This window comes from Podarcis vaucheri (assembly GCF_965113315.1).
Source record: "Podarcis vaucheri genome assembly, chromosome: 13".
In the NCBI taxonomy this organism is placed as follows: Eukaryota; Metazoa; Chordata; class Lepidosauria; order Squamata; family Lacertidae; genus Podarcis; species Podarcis vaucheri.
The window spans coordinates 33,044,863-33,063,764 of NC_138751.1; the positions used below are offsets into that span (position 1 = coordinate 33,044,863).

The window sequence follows — 18,902 nt, forward strand, 5'->3', positions numbered from 1 at the left end:
TGTGTAGGCATTAAAAATGTGTGCTGGGGGTGTCAGATGTGACATACTTGGGAGTGGGAGTTTGCAGCAGAGTGACAAATTGTGACAAGCAGGAATGATGATGGCTTGGAGCTGTATCTTGCATCAGTCTGAAGAGCTTCAAATTGTGGCCTCTCTTTCTATACAGGAAGTTTAGGTAATAGGGTGCTGCATAGAATGTGTAAAAGCCAGGCATTTCTATGCCCACACATCTCTCCTTCTAGGCAAGCAAGGGGGATTTCCAGTGTCCAAGGACACATTCCATCATGAAAAAAGCTCTTGAGAAAGGACCAGAGCAGAGCAGCTGAGGGCTGCGGCCTGGAGAGAGCCCCAATGGCCAGACTGAAAGCCTTGAAGGGCCATATTCAGCTGTGGACTAGAGGTCCAACATGTGCCTTGGGACTAGGAGAGTGACAGCCAGGGAGCTAGAAAGGTAGAGCTAGGAGAGGTGGTTTGAGGACAGCCGTGTTGAAGATGTGGGCCTTCAGGAGAGGAACTTTTCAGGAGCCAAGATTGCCAGCACATCCCATCAGCAAACACAACCTGCCAGACCACAACCTGTCCTTTAGGTAGATTTAGAATATTGGACCCAGTTTGGACATGTTTAACTTTGCTGGTGGGCAGGGGGCACAAAGTGTGATGCCAAGCCGCATCCATAGCCATTTCCTTCCTCTCTTGATCTTCCTCAGAGTAGCACTTCAAAGGTGGTAAGAAGATGCTTTCCCTAAAATGGCAATAAAATGAAATGAAATCTGCAGCTGAGAGCTCAGCTGAGCTGATCTTCATTTTTACTGCCTTGTTAAATCTCTTTTTAATTTTTTTCAACACTAGTTTTCTTCCACCACCCCACCCATTCTTTCCAGATAACAAGAACCCATAAAGTATTTTTATGGAGGAGAAAGCTTGTCTTTCCTTTGCCAATCTCTAGAGCCATCCGTACACTCCATTGCTTATTATAGCTCTAACTGAAGCCGTATATTATTGCAAAATGGCCATCTTGACGTGGCTCAGCCCATAACTGGGACTGTGCCATTTTCAGAAGGCAGAGTCAGCAACCTCAAGAGCAGGACCTTGTGGGTTCTGTGATTATTGAGCATTTGCAAAGAATGTGGAGTTATCAGGGAAATCAACGTGTCTGATAGATTTAAGAACATAAGGGTTGCTTTTGCTGGCTCACAGGAATACTGCATTAGCTGCTCAGTATTCTGTTGATTTATGCTGGCCAGCCTGTTTTAAGTTACACACAGCTTAGACTCTTATCTCTTGGTGGTGGGTAGGAAGCTACTGATGCTGCACACAAAAGTTTTACTTCTGGTTACCAAAGGAAGTAGAAAATAAAGAGGAGAACTGAATTGATCAGTACAAAAACCAGAGAGAAAACAACTCTTCCCCCACCCAACCCCCAAGAAGAGCGCCAATCAAAATTGGCATTCTGATTTTTGGAGGGGTTTCAAAGGAAGTATGTGGCTAATGATACAAAACTACTACCCTTTTTTGTCACGGGAGGCTCAGAGCAATGTTCTTCCTGTTGGTGGTCCCCAGATGTTGTGAGACTACAACTCATAGGAGTTGTAAACCAGCAACATCTGGGGACCCATGATGGAAGAACATGAATTTAGAAGATGCTGCAGTCAGAAAGCTAGACAATAAATCAGAACAGAACAGCTACTACAAAGTCCTGATTCTACCCAGATACAACCATGTCTATACGACGCTATCCAGACATTTGCCATTCTTGCAGGCCTGTTTTCCATGTTTTCCATCAAAGCTTGCCTGTTCTAGAGAAAGTACGATTTCCATGCCAGTGACTATAGAGGGGAAGTCTGATGTAGTGTTGGAACTTCAGGAGTTAGTCTTTGCCTCTTATCTTCAGCTAAGCAGGTGTTATTCTTTATGAAGACCACTAATTTATGGGTGCTGTTGATCAGGAATGTCTAACTTCTTCTGCATTATTAGAATCCACTCTATTCCAGACACCATCTTTGGGGCCAGAAATGTATTTTGCCATACAAATTGATCCCCTCATGAAGGGTCAGACTCCATGGTCTTATAGCAGTAAGGGATTCACAGCTCTTTTATTTATAAATTCATTTATAGGCTGGGGTGGTTTTTTTGGAATAGCTCTTCTAAAGACATGTAAAATACAGTTCAGAAGCAAAAGACTCAATTTATATGGCAGCAGCACACTATTTTAAAAGCATATGCCACTTTAAAATAAATAAAACAGCAACATGAGTTACAGTAGATAAGCTAGGTAAGCATTCTAGAACAACTCTCTGACTTAAGCTCATAAGAAACCTACATTAGAAAGAAGCAGCCCTAAATTAGTGTGCTTTTAAAACCTGCTTAAAGATGTAAGGCCTCTCCAGACGTCCTCTTCATTGTGCATTCATGATGATATGTACTCATGATATTAGACAGGCCATATGCAACCCCGATTTCAATATTATTTGCTTGCGCAAAAGTTTTGAGTCGGTTATACGACTTCATTTCCACTCTGTGCATATCCTACAATTTCCTTTTGGAATCCTGTAATTTTTCATACCGCAAATGCGTTTTTTGGGGTCCCACTTACTGTTGCACAATAGCCCCTCTGGACAGCAAAAATGTGGTAGCATTGGGGGATGCGTTGCAGAAGAACTAATAAAGCAGAACAAGTCCACCGCTACTGCATGAAGAACATACTGCTGAATATACCTACAAGAAAACACCGGTCTGGAGGGCTCCTTGCAGAGCTGAGGTCATCCCCTCCAAGCCATTGGCTGAGTTGCTGTGATGTCATAGAGTATTCATAAATATTTTAACAGTTGCAGAAGGGGAAGTTGACAAAGGGAAGATTATTTTTCTGCATAAAATACATGGGGCAGAATATAGCTGCCCCATACTTCATATGGAGCATTTAAGCTAGTGTGATAGGTTATGGAAACAGCATCATAAGTATTTAGGAATGTTTACAGTGCAGTTAGCTGGTGTGTGGTGGGGAGGTGGAGTTTGCTTCCTTGGATGTGAGCGTTGTTGGCCTATTTTACTGATGGTAATGAATCAAGATGTCTGAAGGGGCACAAAGCTTTTGGGAACCAGGTTGTGCTGATATTCTTTCCTTTCTTGGGGCAAGCATCAGAAGCGGAAGCCCCCTTCTCCAGTTTTCAGATGTTCTAGCTGTTCCTGAGCTTCAGAGCGATGTTCCACAAAAATTCCTCCCTCCTCCCCCATGAACCAACCTGCACCTCATTTCCGTTTTCTTTCAGTTCCTTTATGTCCGTATTTACTGTTGCAGAATGTTCGTCTGTCTTTGTCCCTCTGTCTGCCTCTGCTTGAGAGCAGGGGCACCTAGGCCGTCATCCCCATTGAGGTCTCATGACTGTCTTATGTTTGATTTTAGGCCCCCCCCGGGGGGGGCAATTTTGATGTCTCCGTGGTACCTCCCGCCCCCAGTTGTCGTCTTGATATGTTTATGTCTTGTCTGTCTTCCGGATGACGGCCTCTTTTCTGCCCCTCACCCCACCCCCAAGCACGCCCCCTTTGTCCCCTTTGCACTGAGAAACCCCCTTGAAATCACTTTGGAATAAAAAGTGATTGGAATGGCCTTCCCTCCCATCTCCCCATCTCTTACCTACCTCTGTCATGCCCCTGTAAAGACCGAGATCTACCTGCCCCTTCCTTCAAGAGTCTGAAAATTTTTGTGGCCTTGTTCTGAGGCTGATCAGTGGGAAGAGAAAGCTGTAGCAAAGTCTTGATTCTCTTGGAGACAGTTGCCACCAATGAGTAATGGAGGCTGGTCCACATAGGGCAGGCTTCCTCAACCTCGGCCCTCCAGATGTTTTGAAACTACAATTCCCATCATCCCTGACCACTGGTCCTGTTAGCTAGGGGTCATGGGAGTTGTAGGCCAAAAACATCTGGAGGATCGAGGTTGAGGAAGCCTGACATAGGGCAAATGGGGCACTTCCCCACCAACCTCAGTCTGCCCCTACTTGCCTGCCTACCTAATTATATCCATTCCAGGTGCAGTGGCCCTGGCTGTCAGCATCCTTAGTCTCCTCATTGCCCTTGTAAAACTCAGTAGGAAGGAGGATGTACACAAAGCTAGAATGTGTTGGCTGTGCCTGTCATTGGCTCTAGCTCCCCCTACTGTTGGCCTCCCTGTCTTCCAACCTACCAGTTCCAATGGGCACCACAGCCAAAGGGAAAATCCTACCGGTGCCTGGATGGGACTGTTCTTTCCCTATCCCAAAAGGAGGGTCATACAATGCTGAAGACTGATCAGCACTTCATTCTAACATAGCCTCTGATTGCCGTCTTTCTCCCTACCCTGCCCACCCCTTTTTGAGAAAGCTCTCCCACTCCTTCCTATAGAGCCGACATCCCTGGTCCCCTTTCTGCCCTGTGAGGTAAGTAGAAAGGTACCCTGACTCCCTCTCTTGTTTCTTCCTTCCCTTCTCTCCCAATCCGTGTAGATCCTGAGAGGACCAGCGCCCACATGATCTCAGCAGACGATGCAGAATATCCACGGGAATACCGGACCCTGGGCAATGGCACACGCCGATTCTCCAACGTAGGTCTGGTGCACACCTCGGAGCGCCGGCACACGGTCATCGCTGCCCAGAGCCTGGAGGCCCTGACAGGGCTCCAGAAGTCTGAGATGGAACGGAAGAGAGATGCCTTCATGGACCACTTGAAGAGCAAATACCCCCAGCATGCTTTGGCCATCCGAGGACAGCAGGAGAGGATCCGGGACCAGGTAAGAGCTGCCTTTCTTTTTTCAACCAAGTTCCTATCTCAACACTCACAATGTTTTCTTTCTTTGGGTTCATGGCTTAACATAGGCAAGATGCAACTTTCCCAGTTAGGACTCTTTCAGTCCTCCTTACCCACTTAGATCAGGAGCAAACGAGGAAATTAATCTGGTACGTGCAGCATTCTCCTCCTGATTCCTTAAATCTGGGATGGGGAACCTAGGGCCTTCCAGAGGTTGTTTGATTACAGCTCCCATCAGCCCCAGCCAGCATGGCTGATGGTCAGGGATGAAGGGAACTGTAGTCCAGCAACATTGGGAAGACCACAACTTCCCAGTCTTTGCCTTAAAGCCATGGGACTTATTCAGGTGACACCGTTCTGGCAACAAGTGGTGTGAAGCGGGACTTTGGAGATCTTTATGGAGTAGCCAAGACCTTGGTCCTGCTTCTCAAGGAGACATGTCTAGCTGTATTATAAGTTTAAGTACACATTTCAGGTCTGATCAAAATTGTATACTAAGCCGTCTTGAGGGATTACAGATCACAACAAGGCACTGGAGATACCCGATAAGGAATTGTCAAGCATCATCATGAAACGCCCATTTCCCAGGTCCTTTTGTGGAAGCCATAGTAGAAACTGGTTCGGTTTCAAGCACATTTAAATTGGTAATATAAATCTTGTGTTCTGGGATGCTGCACAAGACCCTTTCATTTCTGTAAGATGGCCTTTTATTTTTGGTAATTCTTATTCTGCAAGATTATATAAGCTGGTTTGTATGTTTTCCTACACAATGCCATTATTAGGTAGATACTAGCTACCCAACCTCCATGAAACTCAGGCTTTAGGTTGCAGCTTTTTGGATCATTGCCACCAGCAAATTGGTGGCTAGTTAAGGGTAAAGGAAAGCAAATACCCTTTATTGGTTTTATTCAACTTCTGCAGTCCTCTGCAATGAGTCTCATGACAACCTAAGGCAGGGGCTTTCTTATCTTTTTGAGTCCATGGTGCCCTTGACCAACCACATTCTTTCTGCGGCTCCCCGGTGGAAGCCACTTATACTGGGGTTCCATTACAGGAAGTGCATAAGCAGGGATTCCCCCGTTCCGTGCCCACCCTGCCCTGTTGAGAGTGGAGGGGGAGGAGGGAGAGAATCAAATCTGGAATATGATTGGAAGACAGAAAGCAGGAGGAGCAGCAGGACTCAGGCTGGGCTGGGGGGAGAGACAGAGAGATAGATCAAGAGAGATTTGCAAATATGAAGGAAGGATGGCTGACGTGAAGAGGGAGAGAGAGGGGAGGGCCCTCCTGCAGCACCCCTGGCCAATCATTAAATTATCCAAGGGTGCCGAGGTTGAAAACCTCTGACCTCATCTTGCCAACCTTGCCAACCTCTGGAGCTGGCCATTCAGTGCCTGCACAGTGTTGCTGTGCCAAGCATAGCAGTGTGGCACTCCCTCCGGTGCTGAGCATGTATAGGTGTCAGTGAACACTGCAAGTATAACATTCTAGGCCAAAGGTATTCAGCCTTTTTGAGTCCACGGTTCCCTTGACCAACTACATCCTTTCTGCGGCACCCCTGTGGGGCTCAGGAGCCCAGTTATGTCACCCCTTGTCTGCGGAGCTGGCAGCCTCTCACCCTTTTTTGAACACCTTCCCTTGTGGAGGGTTCCCTCAGCCTCTTCTCCTCTCCCCTCTCCTTGGGAGTCCTCTGGGCAGCCGCTGCTGCCACCCCTGGTCTCTGAGCTGCTTCCCTGCCCCAAAGAGAGGTGCCTCCTCACACTGCCCCACAGAGGCCTGGGAAGCACTCCCTGGCCAGCCCCAGAGGCACCATTCACCATTCAGCTTGTAGCCAGGGCTGCTGCAATGAACAGCTGTGCAAGCCTTTGGGAGGCAGAGACTCAAGACGGCATCAGAAGGAGGGAGGGAAGGAAAGAGGGACAGAGGCCAGTTGCCTGCGGCACTCCAAGGTGCCTCGGTACACTGGTTGAAAACCACTGTTCCAGGCAGTGCCAGTCTTTGCAGCAAGAGCTGCAGATATGACCCTAAGGCTTAGTACATGGTATCAAACAACAGGTGTACAGTGGCTAAACATCCAGATTTAGTACTCTGAAAAGTATACCTATATTCAAAACCTGGGGAGGCTAACCTGTGGCCTTTCATCATAATCACCACCACCACCATCCTACTTTATATATTATTTATATCCCGCCCATCTGGCTGGGTTGCCCCAGCCACTCTGGCCATCTCCAGCCACTCTGCCTGTCATTGGCTCGGGCTCTTCCTACTGTTCGTATGGGATGCGGGTGGTGCTGTGGTCTAAACCACTGAGCCTCTTGGGCTTGCTGATCAGAAGGTCGGCAGTTTGAATCCCCACGACGGGGTGAGCTCCCGTTTCTCTGTCCCAGCTCCTGCCAACCTAGCAGTTTGAAAGCACGCCAGTGCAAGTAGATAAGTAGGTACTGATGGGGTGGGAAGGTAAACAGTGTTTCCCTGTGCTCTGGTTTCTGTCACGGTGTCCCATTGCACCAGAAGTGGTTTAGTCATGCTGGCCACATGACCCAGAAAGCTGTCTGTGGACAAACGCTGACTCCCTCGGCCTGAAAGCGAGATGAGTGCCACAACCCTATAGTTGCCTTTGACTGGACTTAACTGTCCAGGGGTCATTTACCGTTACCTTTACTGTTCATATGTTGTTGGGGCTCCAATTCCCATCAGTCCCAGCCACAGAGCTAGCTCTGTCATTAATAATAATAATAATAAATTTTATTTATATCCCGCCCTCCCCAGCCGAATCCGGGCTCAGGGCGGCTAACAACAATAAAACAGTACAAAAGTACAGCACAAACAACACTCTAAAATCATTCATTATAAAATTAATTAATTCAAGCCACTGGCAACCATTGGGCCAGAGCTCTGCGAAGATTGCCGAGGGAGGGAGTCAGGCTGTGCCCTGGCCAAAGGCCTGGTGGAACAGCTCTGTCTTGCAGGCTCTGCGGAAAGATGTCAAATCCTGCAGGGCCCTGGTCTCTTGTGACAGAGTGTTCCACCAGATCGGAGCCACGGCCAAAAAAGCCCTGGCTCTAGTTGAGGCCAGCCTAACTTCTCTGTGGCCTGGGACCTTCAAGATGTTTTTATTTGAAGACCGTAAGTTTCTCTGTGGGGCATACCAGGAGAGGCGGTCCCGTAGGTACGAGGGTCCTAGGCCGTATAGGGCTTTAAAGGTTAAAACCAGCACCTTAAACCTGATCCTGTACTCCACCGGGAGCCAGTGCAGCTGGTATAGCACCGGGTGAATGTGATCTCGCAGCAAAGACCCCCTTAAGGAGTCTCACTGCAGCATTCTGCACCTGCTGGAGTTTCTGGGTCAGTCTCAAGGGCAGCCCCACGTAGAGCGAGTTACAATAATCCAGTCTGGAGGTGACCGTCACATGGATCACAGTGGCTAGGTCAGGGCGAGAGAGGTAAGGAGCCAACTGCTTAGCTTGGCGGAGATGGAAAAATGCCGCCTTTGTTGTAGCTGCAATCTGCGCCTCCATGGAAAGGGAGGTGTCGAAGATTACACCCAAACTCTTAAAGGATTGTGCTGGCACTAATTGCGCCCCCGCAAGAGATGGGAGTTGCCCCCCAATCCCATATCGTCCCGTCCCAGCCACAGGACCTCTGTCTTCGAAGGATTTAGCTTCAACCGGCTCCCATGTAACCATCCAGCCACAGCTTCCAAACATCTGGTCAGTGTGTCTGGGGCCGAGTCAGGATGGCCATCCATCAACAGATAGCGTTGGGTGTCATCAGCATACTGATGGCAACCCAGCCCAAAACTCCGGACAAGCTGGGCGAGGGGGTGCATAAAGATGTTGAAAAGCATCGGGGAGAGTATCGCACCCTGAGGTACTCCACACACCAAGGAGTGGCGCGATGACAATTCCCCCCAAGCGCCACCCTCTGTCCCCGACCAGAGAGAAACGAGCGCAGCCATTGAAGGACTGTGCCCTGGATCCCCACGTCGGCAAGGCGGTGGTCCAGAAGTTCATGATCGACCATGTCGAAAGCTGCTGACAGATCTAGAAGAATCAGCAGCCCTGACCCACCTCGATCCAGCTGTCTACGAAGATCATCTCTTAGGGCAACCAGAGCCGTCTCGGTCCCAATTATTATTATTATATTATTATATAATAATAATTATTATATTATTATTATTGTATAGCTGAATTTAACGTGTAAGAAATGAAATCCCACCAAACCGCCTTAGAAATGCATTATTTACGCTTAGAAATGTGTAATTTGTGAGCCATTTTCCCTGTGATGACCAGAGCTCACACATTCTTGTCCTGCGACAAGTGATTCGAGTCCTGTAGTGCCTTCCGTTTCTGGAACAGATGCTTAAGTGCTTGTAACACAAACTGTTAGGAATTAGTCGTGTGAGAGCTGAAAAATACACGTCTCGTTTTGTGCCAGGTGTGTGAGAGAATGGCACTTCTTTAGAGGCACCTGTTCTGCATGCAGGCTCAGCGCTGTGAGTAATGTGCCTGTGATCACCTGCAGATCACTTTCGACTCCCTCCTGTTGCCTAATGACTTGAAACTCAGCACAGAGCAGCCTTGCCGAAAGCCAGATTCTCAAGCTCTGCTGGGCTTTTGTCTCCTTTCCCCAGTAGCACTGATATTTCCACATTCGGGCTTTTATTTGATCCGGGGCTCAACTTAGGAACCTCTTTTCAGATCTAAGGTTCAGTCCTATGACCTGGATAGTGAAGTCTTAATGTAGTTGCACAGCTATTTCTTGCCTGATATATTAAGGCCAAATATATATTAAGGATTAGAGTGACCCGGTAAAAAAGGGAAAGGGGACTCCTGCACCTTTAATAGTCCAGTAGAACAGAGGATTTCAGCTGACAGAGTTTGCCACATTGAAAGAAACTATAGTCACAAACCGTGGCTTCACTCCTGGCAGCATGGCACAGCAGGAGTGTGGAAGGACCATGACATGCCCACGATTTTCAGCCCACTTTTAAACTATAGTTAAGCATAGGGATGTTTAAAGGGATGTTTCGATGAGACCAATTTATAGCCCAGGTTCATTTATATGGATTGGGGGCGGGCAGAATCGTGGTTAGAGAAGTAATAAATGAACTGGCATCAGGATTTCACTTGAACCCAGAACCCAATTCCAGAAAGCCCCACCTCGAAATCTTAAGTGGTTGAATCCCAGTTCAATATGATGAAAACATGGATTGACCATATCAGTTCAGCTCATTTCAGGCAGCTTTGTGTTTCTGCAGGGGCAGAGAAGGGCCGCATATTGATGGTGGGCATGGCTGGTGCCAAAAGTGAATGGGGCTAGAGTCAAATGCGGACAGGGAAACCCCTGTGGTGATGATGATGATAATAATAATAATAATAATAATAATAATAATAATAATAATAATTATAATTATACCCTGCCCACTCTGGGCAGCTTACAACACATCCCTTGGCCCCCCCTCATCCCCTTTCTCTCTTTCTGCTGCCCCCCCCCATTTCCCCTTTGGCTCCCCATAAAATCATGCCAGGGGATGTACATGAAACCCTAGGACCACCTAGGGTGCACTTCTGCCCCCTGGGGTCTTTATAGCTGCTATAGAATTAACAGTGTCTCTATTTATTTTGAAATGGTTTGCTAGATAGTAAGGATTCTTTTCCTCCCCTCACTTGTTTTAGTTTTGGTAGCCTGGTTCCATCGTAGCAGTTGGTTCAGGTGCCTGGGAGCGAGAGACAGAGACACACACACACAATTTCTCCCTGAGCATTGGTGGCGGCGAAAGAGGCAGTGTTAAAACAGCAGATGGAGCTGCAGGTCAAGAAGAACGGCTTCCGTGGTTCCAGAAGGAAAGCAAGGATAGATGCCCAGAGATTAGTCAGTCCTATGGGGCTTGGGGGGGGGGGATGCTCAAGGCTAGATCAGTGAAAGTTGCAGACTAGGTTAGGAATGTTAACCCTTAACTGTGCCATGTATGTGTTAGGCTAACAAGGTTCCAGATCTGCGGTCTGCTCTTAAAAGCAGTCGGTTTTATTTTCTGACCTGTGCAAACCTTCTCTTAGAATCAGAGATCTGCCTAAGTTTTTTCTCCTCATGCCTTGAAGGTTAGAAACTTGTATCTAAATTAAAAGATAGGTTGGCCGAATCCATGCTGCTAGCAGACAGAAGCAATTTGCTTCCTCTCAAATGCATGGGGAACGTAATCGTTCTGGCAAGGGGGTGAAATGCCTTTCAAGCTCTCCCTCTGCCTCAGTTTTGCATTGGAGGCTGACAGTATGTGCTACATTATCCCCCAGTGTGACAGGATATGTGCTTAACTGGACAGAGGAAAGCAAGGCTCTGAGTTTATTTTCAGCGAAAGGTCATAAGAACTTGCAGAAGAACTTGCTCTTGACTCCAGAGTTCAGCCGTGCTGGAAAAGGTGAAGCAGTATCAAAGATGAGAGTGCCCTTGAGCGTGTGCTATGCTGGAAAGGGGTTTCCGCCTCCCGGTTCTTATTGCCCTTTTGTGCCCTTATGAGCAAGGTATTCTGGGCTAGGGATTGGGGTTGGGGGGTTGGGGAGGGAAATCTGTTTCATTCCATGTTTAAAGGCAAACCTCCCTAATTTACACATTTTGAAACAACACACAAACTGAGGCACAATTTCTCCAAATCTTGCAATGCAGCTCTTCAGCAGCGTAACGCATACAAAAGTGCATTTGCTAGCATAAACCATGCATAAAAATGTATGTGCTGGTGAAAGTAGCATACAAAAACGGGGAAATTGCTTTGCAAAAATCTGTACGTTGGTGGAATGCATATGAAAATGCTACTAAATCTTCATGAGGGTTTTATTTTATTTTATTTTATTTTATTTTATTTTATTTTATTGGCACAAACTGATGTGGAAATGAGAACTGAACTTGAAACTGGAAAAACGAGGAACAAAGAGAAACCAAAATTCACACATTTGCCAATTCCTGCTTTGAGCCTTTTACTAGGATTGGCGTGTCCTAGTGACACAAGTTTCTTGGAATTGTGTTTGCTCAAACCTCAGAGCCTTCTTTGTGCACAGAAGAAAATACAAGTGTGCAACACCATCCTGCATAATCGGCACTTTGCATTGGGCCCTGGTTGTTAGCTTTTCCTTGGGCACTAGAGCAGTATCTCTGCTTCAGGCTCCTCCTTTTCTCAGCTCTAGTCTGGACTGGAGTGTAGCAGTGCCCCTTTTCCGATATAACAGGAGAACGTATCCTCTCAGCTTGCATTCAAGTTCAGCCGCCTATGGGCTTGGCCTAGGGTGGCCTTAACACAAGCCTTTGCTTTTCTGCACAATTCAAAGCAATCCTGCTTCAGTGCACTCAGCTGGGTTATGCAAAAGCCACCTGCAAAGGAGAAATGTCCGGAAACCTCTTAGTGCACCTGCAATTGCTTGGGGTCCCTCATTTGCACCATTGCGTGTCTACAGGCACTTATAGGTGGCAAAGCCATATGCACAACACTCTCTAGATCAGGGATCTTTGTATCCCATGCTACTTTTCTTCCTACATTAGGAATGGGGAACTTTCTTTCGTTCTCTGGACAAGGGGAAAAAGTGGCCGGAGCAATGGGTGTAACTCTTACCTATATCGTAGCAGAGGTTCTTTCACTCACATTCGCCTCTGCATCCTGGCAAGCAAGTTCAAGGACACCATTCAAGGACGCATTCCATCCAGACTAAAGTGTTAGGCTGGCCACAGAGCAGGGCTGATGAGGAATACGGCTGCTTAGGAGGGGGCAAGGCCTGGGAGGTTCCTAAGAGCCAGGTATAAAGGCTCAGAGGGCCGAATTTAACCTGTGACTTGAGGCTCCCCACCCACATATCTCAATGTGGGGGCTAGGACCAGCAGCCTTGAATAATAGTGGCATTGGGGTGCATGCTTTCCCCCCATAACCCTAGGACTAATTAAGCTGATTGTTGGAAGAGTCAAGAAGTACATCTTCATACAGCACAGAGATAAACTACAAAAATTGCTAGTACAAGGTGTGACGGTGGCCAGCAATTTGAATGCCTTTACAAGAGAGATAGATTTGGGGGGGGGGGACCAGGCTATGAATGACTGCTAGATACGATGGCTATTTTGCTGGGGAACACTAGTGGGGAAAGAGCTTGTTGCGCTCATGTCCTGCTTGTGGGCTTCCCATGGGCATCTGGTTGGCCACTATGAAAACACAGTTCTGGACTAGATGGGCATGTGGCCTGATCCAGCAGGGCTCTTATGTTCTTACAGGAGATAGACCTATTGCCAGAATTCATTGCCAGGGCCAGTAGCATGGGTCAAGGTTGTTGGGTACCTGTCAAGTCCCACACCCAGAATGGGCAGCCTGCCCTGGAATCCACTGGCCTTCTCCTTCTCCTCCTGAAGGAGCGTCTCCACCCCCATCATTCAATCCAGACACTGAGGTCCAGCCCCGAGGGCCTTCTGGCAGTTCCCTCCCTGTGAGAAGCGAAGAGGGCCTTGTCAGAAGTGGCGCCCGCCATGAAGTTTAGAAGATATCTGAAGGCAGCCTTATTTAGGGAAGGTTTTAATGACTGATGTTTTAATGTATTTTTAATCTTTTGTTGGAAGGCGCCCCAGCTGGGCAGGGTATAAATAATTTATTATTATTATTATTATTATTATTATTATTATTATTATTATTATTTCCTTGCTGCATGTGCACCTATCACTTCTAAGCAAAGACCCTTCCAAATGACCTGTTTATTGCCCATCCTTCCTGGTTTATTTGTGCAGAGGTTAGATGACACCATGTCAGATAACACCGTGTCAAGCAGTTGTTACCGGACACTTCCCAGTGCATCTTGCTATTCTTTCCTTATTGCAGAAAGGGGTGTGTGTGTGTGTGCGCGCACATGTGTTGTCAACAAGTCAAGTAGGAGTATGAGAGTCCTCTTGCCCAGCGTTGGTCCTCATCATAGTAGACCCATTGAAATTAATGGACATGATCCATTAATTTTAATGGGTCTACTCTGAGTATAACTTAGTTGGATACAGCCTGAGGTGGGGTGTGAGAGGGAGAAACAGAGACAGTGGAAAACCTGTCCTTGCCTTATTGTACTTGCATTTCCTGTTGAAGGGGGGGGAGAGTGGGGGAACACACCTGTCTGAATTAATGCAAATGAATGATCCCAATTTAGCACATCCCATTTGCAAACATGTCAACAGTATGTATGAGATGCATATTATGCCAGGCAAAAATCAAGCTGGTGGTTATAACTTGTAAAGCCCTAAATGCTGCATAACACAGTTGTTTCACCAGTGTGGCTGCTCCTGGTTTTATTGTGCTTGCAGTTCTTTTTTGGGGGTGGTGGGTGGTGGAGAGAGTTGCTTTTCAGTTTGTTTGCTTTGCCTTGCTGCTTTGTTTCCTGCTCTGACTTGAGCCTTTGGGATAGGTTAGGCCAGACATTTAAATATGATGCTGTTTGAATTTGTGTACCTCAAAGGGTTCTCAGCTTTCTTACAGGAGATGCAGAAACTCATTAGCTGATTGAAACTTTACCAGTCATTTTATTGATCATTCCTCCTGATTTGTTTGGAGGGTCTTTAGATGAGGCTGGCTTCATTGTGGTTTGTTTTCAGGGGGTTAGACAACGTATCAAAGCAAGTGTTGCCTCTAAGGTGCATCTCCCCATCACTTTCCTTCCTGCAAAAAGTCTGGTCTTTTGGGAAAGCAAGTTTGTTGTGCAAGACCTCCCACTCAAATGTAATTGTGCAACCTGGATTTGCCGGTGTGTGATTGAATTGCACCCCAAAGCGATTGTCTGGCAGTGCCTTTAATCTCCATGCCATGAAAAGCTCCTGCTGCTCTGTTTCTGCATGCGAGTCCTGCTGCTAATGGCACAGAGGGAGAGGAAGCTCAAAGCCTGACAGCTCCAATCGTACCTCTCTTAACAGACTCTGGCCATTGTTTTTGCTTCCTCTCGATGTCTGGAACTTTTGTGTGATGTGCTCTCTCTTCCTTTAAATCCATCTTCAAAATTCATCTTTGTCTGCAAAACCTTTTCAGACATGGTGCCGGCGCAGAAGCATAAGAAGTTGCCTTATACTGCGTCAGTATTGTCTACACTGACTGGAAGTGGCCCCCTGGAGTTTCATGCATGGTTCTCCCCCAGCCCTACGTGGTGATATTGGGGATGGAACCTGGGAACATCTGCATGCAAAGCATGTACTCTACCACTGAGCCTTGGCCCTTCCCTCAAAATGCACCTAGAATGGGAGGGGGGGGGCAAATCCTGTGCATTGACAGGTCCAGCTGCCACTGAGCTGAAGACACCACCACCGCAACTGATGTGGCTCAGGTGGGTGATGCCAGCGCAGAGCGGAGCTCCAGGCCAGCATTGCATGTGTGAACACTCTGGTGTCCTCATGTTAATAATGTTGGCCCTACCCCAGGACGCATGTTAGGATATGGGACTTGCATTGCTAACATGGCAGTGTCAGCTGGCACACATATTTTTGCATGGCTCAGGAGCTCTGCTTGGTGGTGCAGTCTGCCCTCCACATTAGTAAACAGTGTAAGATGGGTGCCTGTTGAGGGGCCTCACAATAGCAGAAGGCACTGAGGACAGCTTAGCCAGGGTCCCTCTCAAACTATTAGCTATGTCTGAACCCCTTAGTGTTCAGTCCTTTCAAGATCTAAGCCTAAGTGTGTCCAACTGAACTGGAGCATACATCCCCCCCCCTGTTTACCCCTGCCCCTGCTTTTCCTCCTCTCCTTCTGATGTGTCTGCCCTGTCAAATTTCAGATTGCAACCTTCGCAGAGAAGGTGTTTGTGTCGTTCTGCAAAGCACCATGTAAATTGATGAGATTGTATAAAGAACTGAAAAATGTGTAGGTCCTATAGTATCTGAATAGTTAAATCATGATTAAAGATGGGGAAGAAACCAGGATGTGAAACCATGGCTTGAAACGGTTTGAGTTAGCCATTGATAAGCATGAATGGCCCAGTTCAGATGGTCATATCTCATCTTAACAACTGAGATATACTGTACACAGCCCCTTCTCAGCACACCTCAATAAACCCGAAAGCCTCCCGTCAACCATAGCTTCTCATGTTTTCTGAAACAGGTAACACTGGTTATCGGGATCAGAGCAAACCAATCTGAAGTTGGTTTAAGATCCTGACTTGTTCCAAACCCAGTAACCACAGTTTCTCAGGTCAGATGTAATAGGAAACATAAGGTTGATTGAAGACTTCTGGGCATAGTTGTTGCAAGGAGGAAAGGGGCTGTGTGTGTAGGCACAAACACTGTTCATATCTGATTGTCCAAATGTCAAAGGTCAGTGTCTGCACCAAGAATACCATGATTAAGGCAACTCTCTGTCTCTGTTTGCAAGATGATATACAGGTCTTGCTGTTGTCTCCCTGTGCACTTGCTCTGGGTGTAGGGCTTAGTTTGCCAACTGGTTTCATAGAAAGTTCAGGGTCTTAACTAGAGTTGATTAATGCCAACCACATCTTAATGTTATGTCTGCATTATATTGCAGAGGAATGTTTTGCATTTGATTGTCAGATGAGAGAATATACAAGCAGTTTTTATTCTTTTCTTCTACACAGACATGCTTTTCGTCTTGTTGTTTAGGTGCAAGGAATATATAATGTCAGAAGCAGAGTGGCATGCTCTTAAGAGAGGAAACGGGAATGATGGGGGGGGGGACCAGTATACCCTCTCCACTTCATCTGCCATCTCTACAGGATATAGCTTTTGAGCACTTACTGGTAGATTTGAGGCCTAATTCCCAAGGCTTGCATGAAAGAAATCCTGTATGAACACTAACAAGGCTTCTCTCGAAGGCATAAAGGTGACTCAGATCTATAAAAATGACTTGAGTGGAAAGAGAGAGCACATTTCGCAGAGAGCTCCTGCAGGCCTCTTTCTTCTCCATTTATAAGGTTGACATGCAATCATCTTCAGATACGGAGTCCTTCACACAGCCTCTCCATATTCAGCAGCCTTCCTTTTTATATCTTGCGTGGACTGTAAGGTAAGATGCCCGTTTTACCCCCTCTAATTCGTTTTGTTTTCTTTCCACCCTGAAAATTTCCCAGACCCTCTGCAAAGGAGGGGGGTCATTATTCTCTGAGAGAGAAGCTGAGTGCTGTCTTGTTGAAGGTGATGACTGGAATATTTGTGGGATTGATAGTAATGATACACACCACCCCTTTCTCCACAGCAGTGTGAGATTCCAGGGGTTCTAGGAGCTTCCCCAGGGTTTGTGTTTCCTGTTGGAAATTAGGCACAGCAGAGACTGTGGTGTCTTCATGATGTATGGTTTATTTACACATATATACAGCCTGAACCTAGAGGGAGGAGGTGCTGAATATTCACATCCCAAGAGGGTCCTGCTCCTTACATTGCTGTAGCCTCAGATTTTAAGATTATCTGACCCTCTCTGCAGCATAAAACAGACTGCCCGCCTCATGCTCTGGCCGCTCCAGCTTGCAGAATTGACACCTCCCCCCCCCCCCGTTCGCTTACCTCATTGCCCACTGATTTTCTGCCCCTCCCTCCTGAAACTCTGGCCTTTTGTCTCTGCTAACTATTTCTCACCTCAGGGAGGGGCTCTCTCCATTTTCTGTCCAGCCTGGAGAGTCTCTGTTAATGGCATTGTTAATAGGTTAATGACTGGCCATCATCAGCCTTGGTTACCTCTGCTGAGCTGGCCTGGCTCATTAGCATAAACTAAATCCAGGGATTTCTGTGTTTGGCTCAGTTTAATCAAACTTTGATTAATTCTAATTTTTACAAATTCCAGGATTTTGGGTTGATTTGCACCCACAGACTCTGGCCCTAAAACTTATAACAGTATTTATTTATCTACTTTAAGAGCCTTGTTGTAGATGTGGTGAAATTCATTTGAATACATACACACTAATAGAGTGTGGTATTTGGAATAGATCTGAGGTTCCACGAAATGTGGATTTCTGTTTTTAAAGCAGCAACCAAAAATTGTAATATTTTCCTATATACATAAAAATGTAAAGCTGTTGTCCTGCTGCAGTTCGTGTGGCCACCCGTAGGCGGCTACGGGGGGCAGGCAGCCTAGGCGAGCTGTTTAATGGATTGGGAAGAGGCGCTTAACTATGGCTCTTCTGTTTCGACTACTCTGAAGACCCTAAAGAGGCTGGGAAAGTGACTTCCATTTGGTGGGAATGTCAGTGCTTTGAGCATCTGAGATGGCTGCTGCTAAGAGGCAGCATGGGACAGGCAAGGAAGTCCCAGTGGGAATGAAGAGAAGATGCACCAAGATTGCATTGGCAAGAACTAATGAGGGAAAGGAGAAGCAAGACCCGTCCTCTGTGGCCCATTTGGGGCAGGATATGTACCTTGCCCACACCATTATCTCACAGGTGGGCATACTGGGAAAAGAATGTCAATGGCTTACTGTTTCCCTGTTCTCCTTGCCAGGGACGCGGACTTATAAAAAATATGGGGGGAGCTCATGAATAATAAATAAGCTCATGAATAATAAATAAGCTCATGAATATGCAAATAAAGTGGCGCCGCCTCCTCGTGAGCGAATAAGGGAGAGCGTGCTGCGCCTATTAATCAGCTCCAAAGGAAATTGGGTGGAGCTTTTGCTCGGGAGGGAGGGCAGGAAGGAGGCATGCAGGCAGCCCGACCCTGTGCATTTTGGGCTGGGGGAGGGGCGGCGATGGTGCTCTGCTGGAGGGGCGCCCGAGATTATTGGGGGGGCGGAGCCCCCCAAATGAATTTTTGAGGGGGCTCGGGCCCCCTCAAGCCCCATGGAGTCGGCGCCTATGCTCCTTGCAGATTCTGACTTAACCTGGGAGATGGCACTGATCCCTGTGACACATGCTGAACAAAGTGCCTCTGAGCATTTGCAGAGTATTTCTCCCCCTCCCCCAAAAAAAGTCAGACTTGGATAACAGGACTGCCTGTCTTGCAACCTAGTCCTAATTGTGTTTGCTTAAAGAGGGGAATGGGGTTGTAGTGAGCTATAAAAGGAAGCTGGGGGGTGAACTGGGAAGGGATAGGAGAGGGAGTGGGTGAGGGGTAAAGAGAGGAGGAGTTGGACAGGTGGGGGGAAGGGGGTAGGCAAAGGGGCTGTCGGGTAAGTAAGATAGGCGAGCAAAGTACACAGGGTC

General features: G+C 47.1%; 1 protein-coding gene across 6 annotated transcripts in view; it reads left to right on the top strand.

Annotated features, from left to right (window-relative positions):
- The window catches only part of SRCIN1 (SRC kinase signaling inhibitor 1), a 263,638-nt gene that overhangs the window by 111,517 nt on the left and 133,219 nt on the right, over positions 1-18,902 (top strand). For 5 of the 6 annotated variants that reach the window (XM_082197166.1, XM_082197162.1, XM_082197165.1 and 2 more), the window contains one exon: positions 4,476-4,759. In XM_082197166.1, the coding sequence (XP_082053292.1) occupies positions 4,499-4,759 (261 nt within the window). In that variant the 5' untranslated portion in view covers positions 4,476-4,498. Of the gene's footprint in view, positions 1-336; positions 401-4,475; positions 4,760-18,902 lie in introns of those variants that run through there. The other variant, XM_082197164.1, reaches the window with a different exon arrangement.